Below are 26,099 nucleotides of genomic sequence, written 5' to 3' on the forward strand. Positions count from 1 at the left end.
CAGCTCAAGAAAAACCATCCTATGAAACCTAAGGCAGTTCAAAAGCCACTGTAACAATGGGTTATAAAACCAAGCTGTAATGTTTGCACTCCTCTTAAAGTCTCACCGGCAACAGCTTCCAACAGAACTGCGTTCGCTGCAATCAATTGTTTTATTTCACACCACTTCAGCAACCAACATTATCATATGTAAAGGTAAGTATATATCATGTATATCAGTGCTTCACAAATTGGGGAACATGTACCACTGAGGATATGTGGACACACTCCAAGGGGTACGAGAGAAAGCAAATGAAGAGGGACCACTTGTTCTGTCTTTTCTCTCTTTCTGACTTAATGGATGTGACTTTAGTTTGTATTATGAGGTGAATCATTTCAGGTGGTCAGGATTACTACACACATGTGGGAATGTACATGTATGTACATTTAAAATAACTTCAACATCTGGAACAAAGCTGTTGTGGTGCTGAAAACATAAATGTGTAAATGGCCTTTAATTGTTTTCATGCTGTTGGCAGCAAAGAATACGAAAGTCTTCACTGGAGTGGCCTGATTTTGATCCTCATGTAGACTACTATTACTATTCTGATCATATTTTTAGTGTATTAAAAAAATTGCACATACACTGTAAGTTTAGATTAGTATTAAAATCATTATTTTGTATTTTACTTCACATAATGTTGTGCCTTATTTGTATCGACTTTACCACAAGCTGCTACACTCTCCTTCAACATGTTTTGCTTGGCTTTTTGTCTTTAATGGGCTCCAGCCAGTGTTTGTTGTTGTACCAATTAAGTAGAATGTGGACTTGTGGTGTCACATACCAACAGTGGACTCATACTACTTGTTTTTGTGTGAAAACTAAGGATATCAGAAGCATAAACAGCTCAAATGAATCTCAAATAAATAACTAACATAACGAAAAAAAATTTTTTAAACATAAAATGATTTGGAGTGTTTATTCAGCTTTACTAAGCCTCTTTTGCTGTTTAAACATATTTTTCCCTTCATAAAAATGTGTTATTTTGGTGTCCTAATTGTTATATTGTGTCTGAGCAGTGCCAACCTACATGTGATGAATACACAAGCTTTCTTAAAAGATGTGTCTAGGAAAATTTACAAAGTTAAAAAAAAGTACAGTGACATTTAGGAAACTTTTCTCACTTGCATCAGAGAATCAGATGAGAAGATCAGTGTCATCTTTGCACTAATTATAAAGCCACATTTCAACAGCCAGAGAGCTAAAGCTTTCATTTGCAGTAACTCCAGGAAACTAGTCACATATAAAATACAACCTGTTATTTTGCCCAATAAGAAGACAATTCATAGCATGTTCAATGGTTGTTAGATGATCCTGCATGGCATTTGGACAGAAATGGACCAGCCATTTCTTTTTGCATTAAAATCAAGAATGGCTGAGTGGATTTTAATAAGTCAACAGAATCAGATGTTGCAATGAGAACCAGATTGTTGATGGATAAAAAGTCCACAATAGAGGCTCTTGACACTGGCGAAAGACCTGACTGCTTTGGTAAAGTGAAACACTTGGAAAACAAATTATAAGGGTATTTAAATGATATATATAATGTATTTGTGTGTGTGTGTGTGTGTGTGTGTGTGTGTGTGTGTGTGTGTGTGTGTGTGTGTGTGTGTGTGTGTATGTGTGTGTGTATGTATGTATAATTTAATCAAATCAAATCAAAAATATTTCATTCATCCCCAAAGGGAAATTCAAGGTTCAAGCCAGCTCATCCAAGATTTGACATACAGACATTTAACATTTATGACAAGTTTACAGAACCAAACTGAAGCTTAGGCTCTGCAGGCAGTTTTACCGGCGTCGCCTTATTACAGATAAGAACAGACATACATTAGGATTTAAGCCATGTGACTGCAAGCTGATCATATCAACTTCCCAGAAGAACATATAAGTAACACAGAAGAAAAATTTCCAGCAACAGCTCTTGATCAGAGCTTTACAGAGCCAGAACCTAACATTACCCAGCTGAAAAGTTCAGGACATTTTATGGCTGCCAAATAGCTCAAACGAGTGAAAAACAAACAATGGCCTTGTTAGCAAGGCACTGATGGACTCATCCAAGGTCATAAAACAAACTGGGAGTATAGTTGTGCTCAGTCGAGAGTCCCTCATTTAGAGACCCCAAACATATTTGCGTCTCATGTTGGTTTTAATCAAATTGTTATATGTGAGAATAAGATCAAGGAAAAGCAGGTAAGACAAGAAATGCATTCAATTAAATGTAAAACAAACAGAGACCATCTCAGGGTCCACTAATTACAACCCAGATAAACTCCAACTGAAACAGCCCAGGGACTGACTAGCAGAGAAAATGGAAGAAATAACAAAACAAGGGTGCCATGAGTAAAGCACAGTGACATTCAGGATGTTAGATTTACCAAGGATTACAAAACAGAAACAAAATAAAGACCAAAGAGAAGAGAAAGACACGATAATATTATTCAGTTTATAGACAATATAATTTTTCAAACTAAGCAAAAGGATACAGGTGAAGCCAGAGAGGTTAAGGTGAACAAAGACAGAGCAAAACTAAAGCTATGAACCTCACAAAAGGAAACTAAATGCGATCAGAAAATGAAAGGAAATTCAATCCAAACATCTGCAGAAGCAGAAGGCCAAGGCAGCAACGAACAAAAGATGCAAGGAAAATGTTAAACCCAAGATGAGAGCAGCAAAGTGCAGCTGACGAAACTATGACAAGTATAGAGAAAAATGACACATTTTCAATTAAGAGATGTGTGTGTGTGTGTGTGCGTGTGTGCGTGTGTGCATGTGTAGTTTTCTGCATATTTTCACTCCTCATTGTAATTTTTAATTGACCAAATGCCACTATTAGAAACTTGTTAAAACCAATAATAGGATTTTACTTAGAAGATGATTTGTATTGGGCCAAAGGCACCAGTTAAAAAACTGTAGCGTCACTGATAATCTTCTACTTGGTGTGTGTTTCTTTAGAAATTTAAGGCCAAAGAATTTGTGAGACTAAAGTCGATTGTTGAGTCGCTCTTTATTGTTATACGTTATAGTGATAGTCTTGTTTGTTTCTGAAACATCATACTCCACAGTCATGGAAACATCCATGTCCACAGTGTTACTGAAATTTTTTTCAGTAAAACTGAAAATTAAAGGACTAAGTAGGTTTTCATGGCTTAATTTGGGTTTAAAATTCAGGGTGTTAGCTCAGTTTGACCCCCCCCATCACACAGGAGTTTATCATGTGGTGTTTATTAAGTGAGTGGTGATGAAGGTCATCATCTGAACATGCAGTACACTCAGTGTCGCTGCTTCACCTGCCCTCTCACGCTCAACAGTCTCCTCCACCCACGCTCATCTAATTGTCATTGATCTGCACTTAGCTTTTCACTGAATGTATGCCAGCTATCTTTATCCTGAGAAATGTATGCATACAGCAGAACGGAAAGAATGTGAACACATTCGTTTTTTGATTTCTCAAGTCTTGATAGATGATCAGTGCTCAAATTCAAAATAGATTTTGATTTGGGTGTACTTTAGTAATAAGTACTTTTATCATTAAATGTTGACAGCCCACACCTCGTCGTGGATGCAGGATGTATGTTTTTGTATGTTCCCGTTATTCTTTTATCAAATCAAATTTAATCATGTATAAAATATCAGTTCAATTTATAATTTGAAAACATTACTTAAATCCTTATTTGTCCACTGAAAAAAGTTTTTAGCTGCTTCAAAGTCTCTTCAAGAGACAATTTTAGTGCAAATGATGTAAATAAAATCTAAAGTCCCTATTCTGCAAAAATGCATTCTTTGTCGAAAATTCTTCTCATGTGTTATTATCCTCCTTCAGCTGCAGCTTAGCAAGAACTGTGAAAGTACAAAGAGGAAATTTCAATCTAAAAAGGTAATAAGTAATGCGGGAGTCCCGTTTTCAGCTCAGAATAGGTTTTCATTTACTCAGGGGTCAAGGATACCACCCTGCTCTAGATCATGTACATCCAAATATGTTGAGGTTTTTTTGTTTGTTTGTTTTCCTTTGTGTATTTTACACAGGAATTTAGCCACTGATAACTTTTTCATTGTAAATATTGGCATAGACCTGCCATGGACCTGGACAGAATATGAGTGTATCCTTTAATTTAAGGGATCATCGTGGTGCTAACAGCCAGCAATACCATTATGGCTTGTGTTCAGTTTGTGCTGACTCGTAACACTGGGCTCACTGTCAGTCTGTTGGTGTGTGTGTGTGTGTGTGTGTGTGTGTGTGTGTGTGTGTGTGTGTGTGTGTGTGTGTGTGTGTGTGTTGGACAAGTGCAGGGCTACCTGTGCCAAACAACCTACTGTTATAAAGAAAAAATATTGAACTCCTGAATACTACAACAGAATCCAGCCTATGTTGTGGTCTGCACACAGAATCTTAACTAATAAATACTAATTAAAGTCATAACTGTAGTTATACTAACACTGACAGATGTTCTGGGAGTACTTAAAATACTTACGGGGAGTACGTTATAATAAAGCATTATTGCTAAGTGGCTTCCCTTGGCTCTTTTATTCACTTTTTCTTTCACTTCTATAAATATGCTAACAGTTTGACACAAAAATTACTCCTTACAACTGCAATCTATGGGAAAATATCACCATAGTCTGCTTTAACAGTCTCAAAACCAAAATATAAGCTGCTTTTTTTTTGCAGTACAACACAAAATATTGTTCTAATTGCTGTAAAAAGACATAATGGTAGTGGCTATCTTCTCACAAAGTGTTTCCTCTGGGTTCCCTTTTCTTCCTCATTAAGTCTTTCCCATCTGACTTACTGAAAGAACTGTGAAATGTGCAGTGTGGACTTCGTCCCTCCACGATCATCAGCTGTATATTCTGCTCTCGAGCCTCGGACTGGATCAATGTAATTGGCTGATGAAAAGACATCCATTCCAAATATGTTTTCCACTTTGCTTCTTCTGTGAACAGCTTATCCTAGACAGTTTCTGAAAGTGTTTCAGTGCTAACATAATGGTAAATGTTGCGTGAACATTAGATCTCATCATGCAAGGATACATAAGTGTGTGTGTGTTTGCATGGAAAAGACTCAAAGAGCAATGGAGCTGTAGCAAATAAGATGCATTAAAACTAAAAGTGTTTGTGTGTAAGTGGGCATTCTGTGCTGACTGTAGCTCCTATTCCACTTACTACAGATGTATTTCCAAAGGAAAACATTTTTTTTTCTTGCTTTCATTTGCATGATTATCACGCCCAAGTGTATTCCAGTTACATCAGCTTGTTTTGATTGAAAATCAGATGCAGACCTTGCAGACATGAAACAGTATTGACCATGCTACTAAAACGTATTTCATTTCTGAGTGACTGAATGTGTGCTCTGTGTTGCATTCATTTGAAATTAATCTCCTTTTTGGAAGTCTTTTTCATCAAGTGAAAACCGGGGCAGTTTTTTTCTTTCAGAATACACTTCAAGCGGCCCCAACAAGTCAGAATCTGAGTGTAATATCTCCTAGTGATACTGACCAGCTCTTTGAACAATGCCTGCAGAGTAATCCTATTGATTAGGGTCTCAAGTTGTAAAAATGTCCCATTACAGATGAGTCACATGATAGTGTCATTCATCCCCTCTGAACTTCAGAATCAGCTTTTTTCTCCATTTGTACTGCCCTGTGTCCTAACATCTGTCGTCGGTGAAAACTAGCCAGAGCTATTTTTAGTGCTCCCATCCAGCTTTATATAGGTCAAGAATCCCATCTACACTTCTGCTGCTACACTTCAAAGCTATTGGTTGTACTCCTTCTGCCTGTATGGAATCCTGGTTATTTATTTTCACGGACCACTCCCCAGTCCCACCGACAGCATACACCTCTTGTGTCCTGACAGGTGCAGTTTTCATTTGACAAATTCTGCAGAGAAAGCAGTAAAGTTTTTCTCCATTTCTTTATGGATATTTTTAGTCCCTTGTAGTTGCAGCAGTAGCAAGGGGAGTAGCCAGTGGTGTGGCATTCCTAAGAGTGGCTTTCCACAGACATGAAAGCCACACTTAGCCGCCACCTTATCATGGTGGAGGGGTTTGTGTGTCTTGAAGATCCTAGCAGCTATGTTGTCGGGGGGCTTTTGGCCCCTGGTAGGGCCACCCATGGCAAACAGGTGTCTAGGGGGAGGGACCAGACTATGCGCGGCTCAGAGACCCCCATGATGACAGCGACCATGGGCGGAAATGTTCCCTTGCCCGGACACGGGTCACTGGGGCACCCTCTGGAGTCAGGCCGAATGTGGGGCACGAGAGCGAGCGTCTGGTGGCCTGGCCTTTGCCCGTGGTGCCCAGTCAGGCACCTGGCTTGGTGCATGTACGTTTGGGTTTACCCCAGTGGACAAAAGGGTAGTTTCCCTCAACCTTCGGGTGGGGGACGGGACCTGATTGTTGTCTGTGCTTATGCACCGAACAGCAGTTCAGAATACCCCCCGTTTCTGGAGTCCTTGGAAGGAGTGTTAGAGGGGGCTCCTTCTGGGGACTCCATTGTTCTGCTGGGGGACTTCAATGCTCACGTGGGCAATGACAGTGAGACTTGGAGTGGATTGATTAGAAGGTAGGCTCCCCCCTCTGAACCCAAATGGTGTTTTGTTATTGGACTTCTGTGCTTGTCATTTATTGTCCATAGCCAACACCATATTCGAACATAAGAGTGTCCATATGTACACCTGGCATCAGGACTCTCTGGGATGCAGTTTGATGATCAATTTTTTAATTAGTGAACACTCAGGTGAAGAGGGGGGCAGAGCTGTCAACTGATCAGCACCTGTTGGTGAGTTGGCTCAGGTGGTGGGGAAGGAAGCCAGTCAGATCTGGCAGGCCCAAACAGGTTGTGAGGGTCTGCTGGGAATGTATGGCAGAGTCACCCATCAGAGCAAGCTTCAACTCCCACCTCCAGCAGAGCTTCAACCATGTCCCAAGTGAGGCGGGGGACATTGAGTCCGAGTGGGCTTTGTTCCGTGCCTCTATTGTCAAGGCGGCCAGTCGGAGCTGTGGCCGTAAGGTCATTGGTGCCTGTCATGGCGGTAATTCCAGAACTTGTTAGTGGACACCAGTAGTGAGGGATGCCGTCAAGCTGAAGAAGGAATCCTATCGGGCCTTTTTGGCTTGTGGGACTCTGGAGGCAGCTGATAGGTACCGACAGGCTAAGCGGCTGAATGTGGCTTTGGCCATCGCCAAGGCAAAAACTCTGGCGTGGGAAGAGTTCGGCGAGGCCATTGAGAATGACTTCCGGATGGCTTCGAGGCAATTCTGGTCCACCATCCGGCGACTCAGGAGGGGGAAGCAGTGCTGTCTATGGGGCTGAAGTTGCTGAGGTGGTTAAAAAGCTCCTTGGTGGCAAGGTCCTGGGGGTGGATTAGATCCTTGATAATCCTTAACGTCACATCCGGGACAGTGCCTCTGGACTGACAGACTGGGGTGGTGGTCCCCCTTGTTAAGAAGGGGGGCCCGAGGGCGTGTTCCAATTACAGGGGAATAGACCCCGATAAGGTCTATTCAAGGGCACTGGAGAGGAGGGTTCATTGGATAGTTGAATCTTAGATTGAGGAGGAGCAGTGTGATTTTCGTTCTGGTCACAGAGCAGTGGACCAGCTCTATATCCTCTGGGTATAGACCAGGGGTGTCAAACTCCAGTCCTCGAGGGCCGGTATCCGGAAGGTTTTTGTTGTTTCTCTCCACCAGCACAGCTGATTCCAATCAAATGCATCCAGCAGCTTCTTGTCAACCTGTTTTTAAGTTTTGGTCAGATGTGTTGGAGCATGGAGACAACAAAAATCTTCAGGATACCGGCCCTCGAGGACTGGAGTTTGACACCTGTGATATAGACCCTCTGGGTATAGAGTATGGGGTCATTGAGGAGGACATTGGAGTTTGCCCAACAGGTCTACATGTCCTTTGTGGACATGGAGAAGGCATTTGACCGTGTACCCCAGGGACTCCTGTGAGGAGTACTCCGGGAGAATGGGATACCAGCCTCCCTTATACAAGCTGTCCAGTCCCTGTACGACAGGCGTCAGAGCTTGGTTCGCATTAAGTCAGATTCATTTCCAGTAAGGGTTGAACTCCGCCAAAGCGGCCATTTATCACAGATTCTGTTCATAACTTATATGGACAGAATTTCTAGGCGCAGCCGATGTGTTGTGGGGATCCGGTTTGGTGGCTTCAGGATTGGGTCTCTGGTTTTTGCAGATGACGTGGTCCTGTTGGCTTAATCTGGCCATGATCTCCAGCTCTCGCTTGAGCGATTTGCAGCCGAGTGTGAAGCAGCTGGGATGAGAATCAGCACCTCCAAATCTGAGACCATGGTCTTATGTTGATCTCTGTTCCAACCCTCATCTATGGTCATATGCTGTGGGTCATGATTGAAAAAACGAGATCTTGCATACAGGCGGCTGAAGTGAGCTTTCCTCCGCAGGGTGGCTGGACTCTCCCTTAAGAGATAGGGTGAGAAGCTCAGTCATCTGGGAGGGGCTCAGAGTAGAGCTGCTGCTCCTCCGCATCGAGAGGAGCCAGTTGAGGTGTCTCAGGCATCTGGTCAGGATGACTCCTGGACGCCTCCCTGGTAAGGTGTTCTGGGCACGTCCGTCAGGGAGGAGACCCAGGACATGCTGGAGGGATTATATCTCTCAGCTGGCCTGGAATGCCTTGGGATCCTTCCCGCAGAATTTGGCAAATGTGGCTGGGGAGAGGGAAGTCTGGGCTTCCCTGCTTAGGCTGGTTCCCCCGCAACCCGACCCCGGATAAGCGGTAGAAGATGGATGGATGGATGGATGACTGGATGGATGAGCTTTCCACAGAAAAAAAAACATCTGATGACAACAGAAGTAGTAGGGTTGCTTTTAAGTTATTTGACGAAGCTATCTCACCCGCAGGCTGTTACACTCAGACCTGTTTTGAAGAGTGTAATTGTCCTTATCTTAGCACTTAAATGCAAATTTTTTTTTATTATTTTAGTTCAGTGTAAAAATGTGTCTTTGCTTTGTCCTATGTACCTCTGTAGTTGAATGCTCTGTAGTTGTCTTCATCCACTTGAGGCTGTCTTTCACTTAGAGTGAAAATGTATCCAGGTATCATCCTCATTAGTCTACAGACCAGTGTTCCTCATTGCGTGGCTCGTGAGCCACATGCGGCTCTCTGACTTTTGACTTGCGGCTCGTGAAGCAGCCACTGGCTTTCTGGAAATGCTATCTAAACAAGTCATAATAATTCTCAACTGTGCAGTTCTCTCCACAAACAAGAGCTGCAGGCTGTTGCTGTCGTAACGGCCTGAACTGACCAGGTCAGAGTTGCCAGTTTTGGCTAATTTCAGCTGCACTGAACTCCGTCAAAGAGCTCCTCCGTCGATAGCTCCGTATATATATTGAAGAAGAAACACCCACATTCCAGAGGCATTATTGAATTTTCACCATATACTGTTGCATAACAATGTCATTACTCCATGCAACATTTAAGATTACAATTCCTTGCTAAAAAACTGAAAGTTACTAATTTGTCAATGTAGCAGGATATGTAGTGTGGGAACGCTTTTTTTGGGCGGTGGCGACGCTAATCTTGTCTTAGTATATTGAGTGCGGCTCTTGTTGAATTAAAAGTGAGGATCACTACTATAGACCTTTGAACCATTTGCCACCTTCACTTTGTTCAGACTAATTGCACAATGAAGAACAACTTGAGCCAGGTTGTTCTTATTGTAAAAGACACCACATCCCCAATAAATTACAGTATGTGGCTGTGTCTAAGTCCTGCACAGGGCAAAACCTTGCACTGCAAGCCTGTTACACCAGAGTGCAACTGCTCATTTCATCATACAAGCAAAAAAAAAAAAAGAAAATGTAGCCCTCACCATCTGTCACCCGCCACCCATGAAACTATTGTATCGAGATTCTTTTAGAAAACAGAGAATGGAACAATTACAGTAATTATGTTACAGCTGAAAACACAACACACATCCTGGTGCTCAGGTTTCTGCTAAATACCACACTGATCCAACTAATTGTAATGATACATTTTTAAGTATAGACAGATTTCTTGGTAAATGTACATTTTTAGAGGTTATGAAAATTATTTTAAGAGCATTTCTCACAATTTGACAGCTGCCTGAGCAGCCAGCATTCATGGCCAAAATAGTCTTTGATAGTATACACTTTTTCAAAGTATATCAGCATGATAAGGTTAATTCTGCATTGAATAATAATGTACTAAACCATTTTTTTTCTTTTAAAGAAAGAGAGTTCATGTTTCATAGTGAAATGTTATTATGGTTATTTGCACTGGATATTTAGCATTGTTATAATTGCCTATGGTTTTGTTTCAATGGAAGGGGAGGCCAAAAATAATGTTAATAGCATGTTTTCAATGTGAATAGCTCAGTCATCACAGCCTTGTGGCACAAACTGGTAATTTCTTATAACAAATTGCATTACATGTTCCTATAATGTCTGCAGACCAAGCAATGCTTTTAAAGCGGATAACTGTTAAATGTGAGGCACTTCCCAGATAACCAATTATTTTTTTAATTCTGCCATATTAACAGCAGATTTTAAGCACATTATTTCTGTCACTTGAACAAAGCCATCTGATTAAGTGTTGTAATGAAAGAGATCCTGGGCCAATTCGATTCTAGAAAAAAAAGAAAAATGGGCTTTGAGGCAAAGAACAATCTGCAGATTTGTCTGTGTGCCAGCTCAAACAGACAGAGCAGTTGAAGAGGAGGTGGAAAATATTGAAGAAAAGGAGAGTGTGTGCTGGGCTTCCTTCTCACTACAACTCTCAACAAATACTTTAACTTTGTTTTGAGGTAAACTTGTCTTTAAAAAAAAAAAAAAGGGTGTCACTGCAGACCCAGCATTTTGTCAGGAAGTTTGCCCTTTTTTTCTTTTTTTGCAGTGTTTGTACTGCAAACCTGCAGAGTAAATATGGAGCTAAATCAAATCATAACTCCCTTAAGTGTGCAGTAGAAGACTCAATCACAATCAATATATAAATATTGTATTAAAACTGGTGCTGAGTTAATGTTTATATCTCGCAAAGACATATGTCAATTATCCTGGAGTAATTCTGAGTGTCCAGTCTGTTTGAATGGAGAGTTTCATTAGTGGATTGTGGCAGAGTAATCTAAAGAATGGAGGGCCACTGTAACCCCCGCGGTTTGCCTTGGGAGGACTGCCACTGAATGTGATGCATGTTAATCTCCATTTCCTCGATTATGCGTAGGCTACTGTCAGTACACACCGTTTGTTCAAAGTCAGGGTGACTTTCTCTCTTCGTGCTCCAGTCCTCTGTTGCACAAAAAGGGGTGGAGGTGGGTGGGAGGTATGGGGTGGGCATGATGAGGAATGGGAGGAAACACGAAGAGGAGCAGCGGAGTAAACACCGAGACAGGTGTCTGGCAAGGGACAATGATTAGATTTATAAAGCAGCCAATGTTATTTTCTCTGCTTGGAGACTGCTGTAAGACATTAAGCACTAACTGAAGCTCCCAGTGTCCCACTGCAGAGACTCTTTTCCCTCCATCTCCTTCCTTGTGCACCCACTACTCCTCTCCTCTGTTCACTCACATCACTTTCTTGCCTTTCCTCTTTTCTCTTGTGTGTATTTAAACATTTCTTCCATGTTTCTCACCAAGATGGATTGGCCTTGAAAGCATCCTTTCTGCTTCTATCACCATCCTTACATTTTCTACCTCAGGCGGTGGTATGTCATCCCCCCCTCGCCGCCCATCTGACTATTGGCTGGCACACAACATCCAATATTTTTTCCAGCTGGAGTGGAATTGGGAGCATTAGAGATGGGTCTTTTAAGGTGATCAGACTAGCTCCCGCCATGTCGAGGGACCATTTTTCTTCATTTTAAACCATCTGTCTTGCTGCCAATACTATAGATTTTCTATCAGCTCCTTAATCAAAGCTCTATGATTGGGAAAGTGATTGGTGAGGCCGTTTTATTGGAGGAGTTTAGTATCAATTTTGTCTCTGCTGTAGCACATAGCGGGGGCTGTTAGACCGCCATTTGAGCAGTTATACAAATTGTTCTTTCCATTACCTCAGTCAGCTTCACAGTGGCAAAGGCTCAGCTTCATTCTGCATGCATACTCTTCCACCAAATCTGTCAGAAGAAGAAATTGTCACAGTGCAAGCATCCGTATCCTAATACGGCTTTTTAAATTTAAGAAGCTTTATAATTTCACAACCTGTTCAAAGCTGAACGTGAGCTTAGGTTTGGAAAAGATCATTTACTTGTGCCCACTTTTTGTTCAAGTGATTAAAGAACAATGAAAGTATTTATTTTCCCTTCTCCTGTCTCTTCTTCAGGTCATCTGATGGTCTGTGTGCAGCAGGGACTGTGGTGGTGAGTCGTCTGAAGATGGGGGAGATGGAGGAGGTTGACGCAGATCATATCTCCACCAACACACCCTCACAGAAGGTAAAATATTAGGGTGACAATGCAGAGTGTCTGAGCACCAGATGCCAAATGCTTATGCTGGGATTAGACAGGCGCTGCTCATGTCCTCAAAGAAGACTTAAGTGAACTCTAATGAGGATTTACAGGATATGTGTATGTGTAATGTCCATGTCTAGAGTACACTTGTGTTTTGCCAACAGTAAAACTGTTTCTTATGTATCAAGCTGATGGCCAAACAACATTTGTGTTGGATTCTTGCAGCCAATCTTGAAATCCTTATTTATGTGACAAACACCAACATTTCTTGAATGTAGCTTTCTTAAAGTCAACACCCTCCTTCTCTGCTCTAATCTCATTCAATGCCACTAGACAGGCTTCAGTTGTGGCTCACACAATCAGCGAGAGAAACGCAGAGTGTGACAGTAAACTGAAGATTGTGTCATCCAAATGGGATGCCGCTACACCAGAAACAAAGTTGTATGTACTTTTATTTCACTCGATTTTCTGTACATTGCTAATAACAATTTCTTGTAGATGAATGTGCACTGTTGAGCTTCCATGTGCAAAGAGGAGCAGTTTGATTTTCTTTCACCACTGTGCTGTGCAGGGCAGCATAAGACTTGTAGCTCTTGCCTTCTCTTGATTAGCTGTTGTACTGTGTGTGTAATTGTGTGCATTTACATGCGTATGTATCTATGTATGTGTGTGAATCACTGTCTTATATAATTGGCCAAGGGCTTGTACACGCCTGACTGGCTTTCACTTTAGCCCACCCCTGTTGCTGGTGCAGGGAGGTTCCCTGGGCTGCAGTGTCACTGACAATCTGCCCATGTCTTCTTGATGAATGTGTTGGCTTGTGTGTGTATCTGTGTGTGTGAGAGAACACGTTGTCACAGCACATTTCCCCCCTCTGTGTGTTGTTTCTTTTGTGAAGGATGAGGGGAAGAAGGAGGGAAGGGATATGACAAACATCAGGAAGGCTCACCCGATATGAAGTTTTTGTTTGAGCTACCTACGTTGTATCTACGCCTTGCTGCTTCAGCTTGCATACTTGCGCTTGTTTGTGTGTTAGTGTGGGGCGAGAGGCACTTGTTTGATCATCTTGCCATTGCTTGGGTGACTGCTGCACATGAATATCCCACTAACTCTACAAAAACACAAGTGGGAAAAAGAAAGAGACTCGAGTCACCTTTAATCTGATCTCCTTACATATTATAGCCATCAAAGAGCCATCAGCCCCACGCTGAGCTCTGCCTGCAATTATGATGGGACTCCCTTCACAGCCGTTGTTAAAGCCGTTCATTATACACAACATTATTTATTGAAATTTCAAAATGCCAAATGTTGCTTCTGCTTGTTCTGATCAATGGACACAGTTTATTTTGGAGTTCATGTTTTTGCATTTGGGAGGGCAGAGGTTGGTTGTGTCTTCTTCACTCAGGATCAGATTTCAAAGATGAAGAGGTGGTTGACGCTAGCAGCCACTGGAAACCTTTTCAGGGGACAGATTTAGCTGTCTAGCTGTGTTAAATGGTTCATCGGACAGGACAGAACTGACATACAGCGAGCATGAGAGATTGTTAGTTGTCAGTATTGCTTTGATGTTGAAGCCCAAACTTAATGCATCAAGAGGCAGCTTCAAAAGCCCAGCAGAGGCATCATTTTTACATGGGCATGTTTTGTGTTTTATGAGATGCAGTGTTCCACTAGAGAAAAGTTTTACTCCGTCTTTTACATTCATAAGACATTTATCTATATGAACTAAAATAAGCAATATGCTGCAGAGATAAAACTTTGTTTTTTTGGTTTTTTTTTACTTTTTTACCAGAAACCCAAGAGCTAAAGTGCAAGAAATTAGATAATGTTGTTTGTATCCGCTACTCTGTGTTTGAGAACAATACTTCTTGGCAGCACTTGGGTTCAATAAATTGTGATTAACAACAAAATGTCTCACGAGGGTGCAATAATGCAAGTCGGTGTTGACAATAAAAGACCTAGAAATTGAGGTCCAGAACTAGAGTATTTCTTTGCCTGACTCAAAAACATCTATTTGGAAGTGACTAAACTTCATTCTTAAGTGAAAGTAAAAGTTATCAAAGTAAATGGCAACACATTTATAAATAGACCAGTCTCAGAAAGTATACTGAATAATACAGTAGTGATATATTAATTATAGAATAAATCAAAAGAAAACAAACTATGTTGATTAATTGCCAAGCTGAAAGATATTGGAATTTTCAGTAGCAAAATGTCATAACATAGCAGAGCTTTTTAATGTCCAGAGTTTAGTATATACAAGTATCTGCTGTCATAACTTTTAACTTCAAGTAACACAAGTTGTTAATGGATAATAGTCTTTAAAATCTTTATTATGCAAGATTTTTTCATTAAGAATAATCTGTGCTTAACTTATCTTACAAATGTTCCAGCGTACTATCGAACTTTCCTTCATTCTTATTAAATTTAAACATTTTCCAGAATTTAGATTATACAACTGATCTGAAACTCTAATCTATGTCTGGATTGATCAATAGAAAAGTTGTTTTCAGTACAACAATCTGTGGAAGTCACATGTTGCTTCTTTGCTGTGGAATTAAGAATTAGCAGTGGTCCTCAGTGGTCCTAAGTCCAGTCTTGGAAGTAACATTTAAATGATCTTCTCTTGCACTCTATTCTTCATCGTCCATCTTCTTGGTTACTGCCGGCAATTTCTGCCTACATGGTTAGTGACTGAAATATTTTAGATAAATGCCACAGTTCTCTGAAAAGTTCAGATTTTAAGCTTTAGAAAGCACAGAGGAGCTTCCCAATAGCTAAGACACTGGAAGCACAATTTAAAGATGCTAGATGCATGCTCTTTAATCATTGAAAATAATTGGAAAGAAAGACATAAAAGTCTTAAGTGAAATGAATTTTAAATGTAGAGTGGGACAGTCTATCCATTGATGGTGCATTTGCATTGATCCAGGGTCAGTGGGGTAAGGTAATTACATTTTTATGGTTCAGGTTTAGCACTGCATTAATGAAGCTTTACACCCCAGATAACTTTTCCTCATCTTACTTTACAACATTTATACTTCATTATAATGATAATAATGTTTGATTCACTGCATTTTACTCGATATGGATCAACTATTTTAAAAGCCAACAAGAAAAAATTTAAGATGTTTTTCGACAAGGTTCTGTTTAAAATATGTCCATTTTCAGCCAGCAGTGTTTAGAGATTTAATTATCTGCAAGTCAAAATTGTAGTTTCATTGTTCACTTCATTCATTTCCTTTTTAATCTTAACTTTTTATGTGTTGTTTTTTTTTTTCCATGTATCTTTATGTGTTTTATGAATGAGAAAAAATACTCTTTATTTTCAATCCTTGGCAGGTTCACTTAAACAAGGAAATAACCACATTAAAAATTATGTGTCTGTTGCCTAGTAACAGAGTGTAATTGAGAGATTAAAACGGGATAATTCCTTCTTTATTAGGTGAGAAAGGTAAGGTTATCCTTAATGTGCTGCATACAATACTATATGCTGGCTGACAGTAATTAGAAATTTGCTAGTGGAAGAGGAAACAGTAATACAGTGAGCCGATGATGACTGACATTACAGTGGAGATAACAGATTATAAATCCACCCCCAGGTCAGTGAAGTCATGGCGAGTGCTCTCCTCCAGCTGATGCCCACTGTGACCTCACTGAGTGCAATGAAGGCAGAGGTGCAACACACTTTGAAGCTGTGAACTGAGAAGAGAGCAGCTCATCAGCAGCTGTTTGCTCTGTGCGATTCCATGTGATTCCAGACTGCATTAATTGCAATGAGCACCGTAAACATTGTAGCTGTAATTTCAGTCTGTTTGTCACCACAATGGGCTGTTAGACTGAAGTGCAATTACATTAAATTACTGTTGTGTTATGAAATGTCATTCAGACCAAATGCAAGTTGAAAGGCAATGAAAATATCAAGTCTTGCAGTTGTAATATTCTAACTTTAGCATGTTTATGTTGCCAGGTTGAATCAAAGTTATAAGAAGTTATACAAAGATGGAGAATACAGCTTTTCCACTTATGCCTTGCTTCTGAGCGAGCCAGCTACTAAATCCAACGTTTTGCCAAGTGAGGTGTGAATATTAGGATGTAGTCACAGGTGATGGTCATGATATAAACCCATCTGATCCTATTTGCAGGATCCACATGTTGATATCTGTGTTTTGCTTCTTTTGTTTGCAGTGTCCCTTGACTTATGAGTCTGCACACCATTCCTGCGTGGATCGAGAGGACAGCCAGCAGACAGGACCAGGTATGGGACACCAGTAATTACATCATTCATTGCCAAATAATTTAGCTGTAAGAAATGCTTGTTTCCTTGTATATTTTTTACTCTGTCCAATTTCAGAATTTTCTTTTTGTCTTTCATGGAGAAAATATATAGGAACGTATCTAGAAAATCCTTTAAGGAAATTTTTGAAATACTCTAATTTGTTTCAGCTCTATTGTAATACATTTGCTGCATTGTTGTACTTAACATCCTGATATAGCTTTATGTAAAAGTGTCTTGATTCTATCCATCTAATTAACATTAAACTGTCCTTGAACAGCTTCCCATACAGAGGATTTAAAGCAACTCTGAAATACTATATAGCGTTTGATTAAAGTCCTCGTTTTTATCCGAGTCTGATTTAATAATAGTCTTTGTATTTTAAGTTAGGCAGGAAGAAAAGTAAGAGGCTAATTCACTTGCTTCTTCATAGTCTAACTGAGGATGAGCAAAACATGCTACGCAAGCTGCATGAGATTAATTTTATGTCAAAGCAGAATCCTGATTTCTTACAGAGAGAGCAAAGAACTGTAGAGAATAAGTGAAAGAAGTAGACAGAAATGGGAAAGACTTGAAAAGGTCACAACTCCTACTGTGTTGAAACTTAGCTTTTGTTCAGACGAGACTTAGGAATCTAGTTTCAATTTTCCATTAAACCATTTTCCCTTTTATGCAGATTCCAACCACCCCCTGAGCTCCCCAGCAGCCCCACGCCTGTTGTCATGGTGTCACTGTCACTTACAGTGTCTGCTGTGATTAACTAGTGAACTGCAGCCATGTTTGCAGGTGCACATCTGCAGCCTGTCAAAACAATGCCCTCCCTGCAGATACCACCAGACTGAGTAATGCAATTTGGTTTTCCACTTTTATTACCTTTCAAAATGAGCATGCTGTGAACGGGGAGGAAGCAAAGCCCACGCATGGCACATCCCTTGAAGTAATTTTCTTAAGAGGTGTCAGAAAGGGAAGCTGAGGCGTCTGATTGGTGGTCAGATTAGTGTGGCTGCAGGGGGGAGTTCAGGGGTTAATCCACTTCTCTGATGGAGATGGAAGTGAGCAACCATTGCTCCTCCAATTAAATTTGTGTGGGTTTTTTTCTTTTCTTCCTCTGTGTCCCACACTCCTTATTTATTTTGTCATTCTATTCACTTTTCTAATCCCCATGCCAACAACAAATCTCATTTAAATACAATTATGACTCTTCTCAGGGGTCATTTGGGGGCTCATCTTAATCTTAATTATAATTATTTCCAGCATAAATTACAATAGAGTATAAAAATGATCATTTAAATATTTGGTTTACAGTTATTGTCTGGAAGATAATTTTTTTGTTTTTATGCATATTAGTTTTAATTCTCGCAAATTATGATGGAACATATTCAATCAACAATGTATCAATCAAAATGTGATGCAATTTCAAGTTGGCTCAGATGAGCAGCCATCCCAGCACACCTGTTTTGAAGCAGTATGAATAAAACTGTTTTAGTTGTTGCCTCTATTTGTCTTTTAGTGAAAATGCCACAAAGTGATGCGAGAAAGAAAAATTAACAATTCAAATTTTCCCTTTCTGAGAGCACAATTTGTTTTTTGTTTTTTGTTTTTTGGTCATTGAAGCAGTTTTCTCAGCCAAGAAATTAATTTATGTCACACTGTCAACTAATAGTTTGCATTGCATGCTGGTAATGTATCACTTGTAGGTAAGAGAGCTGGAATATGGAGAGACCAGGCAATCAAGACCCACAGTTCTTATGTGGTTTATTTTAATCTACATTTTCTCAAATGAATGAGTCAAATACACATGAGCTGCTATCTGAGGGGTTTTTAATCCTGAACTTTGGCATAGTTACAGTTTGAACTTATTGACAAATGTATAATGTTTGGATTTTATTCTGGAAGACAAAATGTAAACTTAAACTTGAGCAGTAATTCAGCTGTATTACAAGAATATCACATGTTAGAACATGTTAGAACTTTATCTGCAGGGCCCCCTTTTCATCACTGAGAATAATGTCAAGTACTTAAAGTCTCTTTTGCTGGTTAATCAGAGTTTCCCTTTGGTACTTCTACAAATGTATCTAGTGCCAAAACTCCAAGTTTTATTTAGTTTTGTTGCGCCAAGTAACTGTGTTTTGCATTTAAGACAACTCTAGAATAGTTTAAGAACAGCGTGTGGTGATACTCATCCTTGATTTAAAAAAAAAAATGCTTGTTTGCTACTGCAAATCAATGAATATTTCACACTTATTAGAATATTTCTGACATTCTGAAATGGTCACTAAAACTTTAATTTAACTGCATCCTTGTTGTTTTTTGAGAGCCTATGTAACTGTGAATTTCTCCACTGTGAGATAAATAAAGTCTTATCTTATCTTATCTTATCTTAAAACCCAAGATGCATGTGAGCTGCTCTACAAGAACCACTGGACTTAAACACTGCAGTACAAATGACGCAACAGCTCCATGATGAATGGTTTGGGCATTTTGACAGACACATGTAAAAAAGAAAATGGTCAAGGGGGGTGGGGTTCTTGGCCAAATGCATATTGTGTGACACAATTAGTCGTGGAGCTGTTCTATCTGTCGTCGGCTGAAGCAGGAATACGGTTTTCCACTTTTAAATGAAAGTAAAAAAATGTCTGCTGCTATGCATGTGTGACCATCCTTAGCAAGATTGTCTGTGTTTCACCTCGGGTGCTTCAGCTCTGACATATTGAGCGACTTCTCTCCGACTGCCGCCTTTTGAAGGAGAAGGAGTAGAAAACACTGTTTAAGGCTCCCAGCTTTCTTGCCCTTTCCTGCAAGCATGCAGATAAGAGCATTAGAGCTGTTTCTCGTTTCCAGCTTCTCAATTGCTGCTATTAGATGCTCTCTGCAAAAATGAGAAAAACAGGGCAATATGTGAATCAGTTCTACTGGTAAAGAAGGATAGTGGGGTTGGCAATCAAATTGATTGCCTTAATCTTGTACAGTAAATAAGCAATTAAAATGGAAATGAAGGAAATGATAAGGCAAAGATTAATAGCACAAGGTTTATGTATTTTAGTATGCATTCTGGTCTGCTGTGCGGACATTGAAGTAGAAAGAGGGAGGTAGAAGGCCTTGGAAGATGAGAAATGTCTTATCTAAGGCAGACACAGTTATTGATTATAGAATTTAATTTGTGCTTCATACCGCATGTGACTTTTGAGACTTTCTTCCTGTTCTGTGGCGTCCTTGAGACAGGCAGCTGTCAGAGTTGTTGTTTTTTTTTGTTTTTTTTTTTACCTTTAGTGAAATTTCAATAAATTACCTGGTGAATTTTCTTTGACAAGAACATGATTTATATTCTGCTGTGTTGGATGCTTGAACATAATCTTTTCCATCTATGTGCTCTATGTTCACAGTGTTCAGGAACCCGGTTTGCAAGGTGTACAGATTTCAAACAGTGGACAGCAAGTGGATGCTTGTGCGGGAACAAATGGAGGAGTGCACTTTGTCATTCAGCATCCCCAAACAGCTGCTCTCACTCTACATTCAGGAGGATATGAGCAGGTAGGCTTATATTTGCCAGTTTATCTCAGGTTAATACAAACACCAACATGAACAATATATATATATATATATATATATATATATATATATATATATATATATATATATATATATATATATATATATATATATATATATATATATATATATACATATGTGTGTATATATATACATATACATGTATGTGTGTATGTATGTATATATATATATATATACATATATATATATATATATGTAAGCATGTGTGTGTGTGTGTGTGTGTGTGATTTTGTGTGAACGAAAGTTTTTTAATATGTATGCATTGTTTTTATAATTCAAAGCATTTTGCTTTGCTTTGTACATGAAAGCACTTCAGAAATATATTTAATTGATTGAATAACCGTGGGCTGCACGGTGGAATAGTGGTTAGCACTGTGGCTCTTACAGCAAGGTCACTGGTTCGATCCTTGGCTGGGGAGGAGTTTGATCAGAGGCCTTTCTGTGTGGAGTTTACATGTTCTCCCTGTGCATGCGTGGGTTCTCTCCGGGTACTCCGGCTTCCTCCCACCATCCAAAGACATGCATGTTAGGTTAATTGGTCACTCTAAATTGACCATAAGTGAGTGTGAGTGGTTGTTTGTCTCTGTGTGCCCCTGCGATGGACTGGCGAGCTGTCCAGGGTGTACACAGGTGATATAAGTGATATAAACTACTTTGTGGAAAGTTCATGCTTACCATTCTCAACCTCACAAATGCCAAAACTAAGTTTAGAATATCTGCTGGAACGTTCAGACATGTTTCAGTTTTTGTGTTATGTCACTAATTGTGTGGCATTTGTATGTAGGGGAAAAGCAGATATATGTATCACAGAAGCTTCTGGATAATCCATATAAACCCATGAAGCTGCTTTTATTGTATTTATTACAAAAGTAATAAATTACTGTTCCTGTAACAAGGACTCTGAAGAGCTCTAATCTCAAAACAGCTTAAAAGTAAAGCTCATGCATAAATTCAAGCTGTGTACTTACAGATGTTTATAAATACTACATTCCCAGTATGGCTTATAGTATTGCAGTATTATTCTGGCAGTGTAGCAGTTTCAGTGTATCAGTAATGACATGTTCTTTAGAATAAGATCTGCATAAGTCCAGCAGGCCTCAGGCATCTATATTAACTGTTGCAGATGCCGTGATGATGTCACTATTCACAGCACAATGACGAATGCAACAAGCGTAATCACTACAAAAAAGGAGGGAGTAAGGGGGGGTGGGGGGGTATGCAAAGATGAATAACCATTGCTGTCTTGCTCTATTATCTTTCATGGCTGAAGTACCCCAGAGCAAGGCATGCAATCATTTAATCGCAAAGGCAGATTTACCTCCAGCTGTTCTGTATGTTCACTGCCTACACCATATGTGTTGGCCTGTATTTCCCATCACTTCTTGTGTTTGTTTACAGCTATCAGACTGGTTAAGTGCAAAGGTCAAACTCCTGGGTGTAAAACAAATGCCTGCAAAAAAAGGATTCCTGTCCTACTAAATTTAGAAAATAGGAGCAAATAAAGTTCAGTCCAACTAAACTTCTGCAGGAATGAGGAGACGATGGCAGACAAGTCATGTTTGGCAAGTATACGTTCCTACAGATCTCAAAAAGCCTCTTCCCTCTGGCTGCTTTACTATTTGTGAAGAGGGATCTTTTTGCATCTGGCCTGTTGTCCCTGGCAACCCTCTTCTAAAAAGCACCAAAAAGAATTAAAGGATACACATTCACACAACCTCACACATGCTGTTTGTTGTTTAATAGAAATAGCAGGTATAAAAAGATGCAATCAGGGATCCAGATGAAATCAGTGGTAGGAGACCATATTAATTTGTAACCATGGTATACAGTGAAAGGTTCACAAACACTCTCAAGGACACATGCTAAAACTTCCACACAACTAAAGTCATCCCCTCCAAACACATACACAGAGAAAGACACAGCGCCATTATTGAGCGATTCAGCAGACAAGCTTCGTCATCAGTTCACCTGTCAAATAGATGGAATCTGTTCACATGCCAGCAAACGTCCTCTATCTGTAATATGGCTTTGTGGTGAAATGCAAGATGATCTGCTCCACAAACTGATCATTTCGGTCACAACCACTCAATTATAGGCAATTATTGAATATTTATGAAACGTCTTATCTGTCTGCAGCTCACAAATAAGCATCAGGCTGTAAACCATGACGACCCTATACAATGTTGGTTTATTAACAGGCATGTGTACTGTATCTCCAGCTTGATCACTTAAGCACCTCTCCAGTAATCCTCTTTAAATGTTGTCTTTTTCCACAGTGCCTCTCCATTTAGCCTCCGTTCTGTCAGCCGAGCTCACAGTAGTGCTAGTTCGGGGTTTTTAATGATTCAGTTAGAGCTGCAAACTTGTGAGTGCAGCAGCGGATGGTGGGTGGCTTAGTTTGCTTTTCCACTCTCAGATAATCTCGGATATTTCTTCCTTCTGTTTGTTCGCTTTGATGTCTAAACTCATGTTCTAATCTTAAGTGTGTGAGCACGGAGGTAGCAGATTCTTTTTTCCCCCTTCATCCTTCCAGCGGCGATGCCGTGAATCTTTGTATACATGTGTGTGTGTGTGTGCCGGTAGAGATAATGATTGTGTTGTAAGGTGTGTGGGTGTACAGCAGATTGAACCCCATTCATTAATAGCTGTCTGGTGTCTCATTAATGGGAAAATCAGGTCCTTCTTCTTATCACGTTAATTAACAAGTAAAAGGTTTGTGTGTTAAGATCACTGTGTGACATTTTGGCATTGACTGTTTATCGTGTTCTGTGTTGATTTATGTCCATTATTTCACTCTCTCATAGCTGTGTCCTGGTTCAGTCAAAATAAATTACTTAATTGTGTCGTCGCATTTGCTGTTGTTTTCCATTGTCATCTTTTGTTTTTTTCATCCCTTTAGCTTGTTGATGCTTTTGTATCAGATCAATTAACACCGTTGTTAAACTGTTGTAAATGCTTAAACCTGTACGCTGGTGGGTCTTTGTATATCTACAAAAAAAGATTATATGTATCACTAGCTACCTTTGCATGGACAAATATTTCATCCATCCCATTGAATTCAACCTGATCAGAGATTCCACCTAACATGTTAATATAGACGTAACATAAACTGATCCAATCAGGATGAAATGATTTAAAATTATGCAAATACTTTTGACATCTGCTATTTGTACTATAGTTTGAAGAAGGAAATTTTCCTTTGAGACTTGAAATGCTCAATAATCAGTTTCAGTTTTCCTCCACTATCCCATTCTGTTTTGGTGTCGCCATTTTTTTTTTTTTTTAATGTTACATAACCCTCACATGCTGTGATGGACTGGCGACCTGTCCAGGATGTATCCTGCCTCTCACCTGATGATTGCTGGGACCCAGCTTTCCCATGACCCTTAATGGAACTAAGCAGTACAATGAATGAATGAATGATCCTCCACATGGTTTAAGTATACACAAAAACAACATACACAGCAGAAACCATTGGAATCAGTGTATACAAGGTTATTTTCTTTTATACAGATCCAATCATGAAAAGGTTTAAACCACACCTCTCGATCGGACTAAAAATATTTTCAGATCGATCCTAAACAGGCCACCTGGCAGGTTTACACAACGCATTTTCATTCCTATTGGGCATTCGATCGGATCAGTAGTGATCCATGAAAACATAGCTCTTGGACTCAGATCAGAGACGATGGGAAAAATCCTTATGCTGACCGAGTCTATTGTTCGAGTCCATTGTAAAAACAACAGTGCAGGCTGAACACTGATTATTATATTAAAATTATGAGCAATGTTAATAAAATTAGACCCAATACAATCTTTCATCTAAGGTCATGGTAAAAAGTAAAACTCTCCTCTCTTATTTCTCTAGTTTTAAATATCAGGACTTAATTTTAAAAAATCATTAGATTAATGATTTATTTAAAAAAAAAATTTTTTTTTTAAAAATGCAAAAGCAGTGTGGAAATACAAAGTCCACCTAGATGCTTCTACAGTAATTCAGAGGGTAATTAGCAGTCAGGCTCTGCTAATCAAATGCTCTTGCTTATGTGATAATCAGCTGAGCACCTGTACACGCAGCAGCTTCAGCAGCGGGTTGTGGTATGGAGAACATTCAGCTGTGTCAATACAATGCTATATAAGAACAGTATCAGCAATGATATGTTGCTGCACAGCAATCTGGGAAGGGGTATAAGACAATTTCCAAACAATTTTCCATCAGCCAATTCCATCATTCTGCAGTGAGAAGTGGAAAAGCTTTCAAGACCACAAGATTTCTCGAACAATGTTGCTGAACAGACTGGACCAAAGCGGTTGATGCGGGCTTCTTTTCAAGCCACATGACCTTGGTATCTTGCAGCCATTAAGCACTATGAACTCCTTTATATATTAAAGTATTTTAGAGTTAAATGTGAGGCAATCTGTTTTACAATCACAGCACTTGGAAAAAATTTAATTCTTCCAAAAAGAAAAAAGAAAGACAAAGTATAACGCTCCTTTTAGGTATAATATCATCAACAAGCACTACATCATACACACCCACAAGTCCCACCAAAATCAATGCAATGTTATTTAAAATACAAGTACCGGTAGATCATCAGCTTATTACTATTTTCTATCACACCTGTGCTGTACACCATCCTTTTGCTTTATCACTGCAATGTAGGAAGCAGATGTGTTTACCTGCTGCCTTATCGAAACGTACATCTTCTCCAGATTTACTGTTACGGGTCTCTCAAGGCAGCCGTGGATGGTTTGACCCACCGGTAGAATTGTCTGAGAGGTGAAGTTTGAGGATATAGATTGTGTATTCTGCCTCTTGGCTGCGACCATTCTCTAGCGCCACATAATATACTATTCAAATCAAACAACCTGAGGATATTGCCTGCTTGATTGTTTAGAGTGCCTCTTTTACATTACTGTTGGCTTCTTATTGATATAACTGGATACACTTAGAACTGTGTATTTGATTGATACCATTGAGATCTGCAGTATAACTTGGCTCAGATCTCACTACTTGAGAAATACACATCCTTCCACCTTCATGTCTCAGTCTCCTGTTATCAAAGAAGAGATTTTTGTTTGTTTGTTTTATTTTGTGTTGGTTTCCTTTTTCAAAGCATTTCTATGTATCTTTTCTTCTTTTTTAAACAGATATGAGGTATTTTTTAGCTGTTCACAATAAGATATAACTCATTTAGACTATGTACAGTAATAAGAATGATATTCTTGACAAAAGTGAAAATGCCTCTTTCAAACAACCTACAGTCTATGCCATATAATGCTGCTTATTAACTCCCATCATCACAGTAATCTTGATACACTCGGTTTGTTCGGAAGTTGTCAAACTTCCTTATAACCACCTGCAGAGTGTGCTGGCAGAATGAGCAGCATGGGGCACATCTGGACCTTAACTAAAGCTCGTTTTAAGTCGCATGCTTGTTTAGAGTTTGAAAAAGACAAAACAAATAGAAATGGTTCCATATATAATATGTACAGTAGTTTTACATCCTGCTTCAGCAAAGCAAGAAAACTTTACCTTGTGATGTTTTAAAACAAGCCTTTAATAGTCATAATTTATGGGTTTTAAGGTTTAAACTGGGAGGAATTTAATCAAAGAACATTTTTATCTGGCTGAGCACAGCATGATTTGAGATAGACGTGTGCACATGTGAGTGATTCATTATAAACAAGCCTGGATATGTGTTTTTACCAGGACTGCTTATCATTTTGTTTACCCAAACACAAAACACTTAAGCCTAGAGCTGGAAT

At 39.6% G+C, this 26,099-nt stretch overlaps 1 protein-coding gene across 1 annotated transcript in view; it reads left to right on the forward strand.

The window, feature by feature from the left end:
* The window catches only part of inpp4b (inositol polyphosphate-4-phosphatase type II B), a gene marked incomplete at both ends in the record, with an annotated part of 159,999 nt that overhangs the window by 86,718 nt on the left and 47,182 nt on the right, over positions 1-26,099 (forward strand). The window contains 3 exons of the mRNA XM_079238146.1: positions 12,358-12,469; positions 16,673-16,742; positions 20,144-20,291. Of these exons, the coding sequence (XP_079094272.1) occupies positions 12,358-12,469; positions 16,673-16,742; positions 20,144-20,291 (330 nt within the window). The remainder of the gene's footprint in view (positions 1-12,357; positions 12,470-16,672; positions 16,743-20,143; positions 20,292-26,099) is intronic.

Source organism: Telmatherina bonti, assembly GCF_933228915.1.
Source record: "Telmatherina bonti genome assembly, chromosome: 3".
Lineage (NCBI taxonomy): Eukaryota > Metazoa > Chordata > Actinopteri > Atheriniformes > Telmatherinidae > Telmatherina > Telmatherina bonti.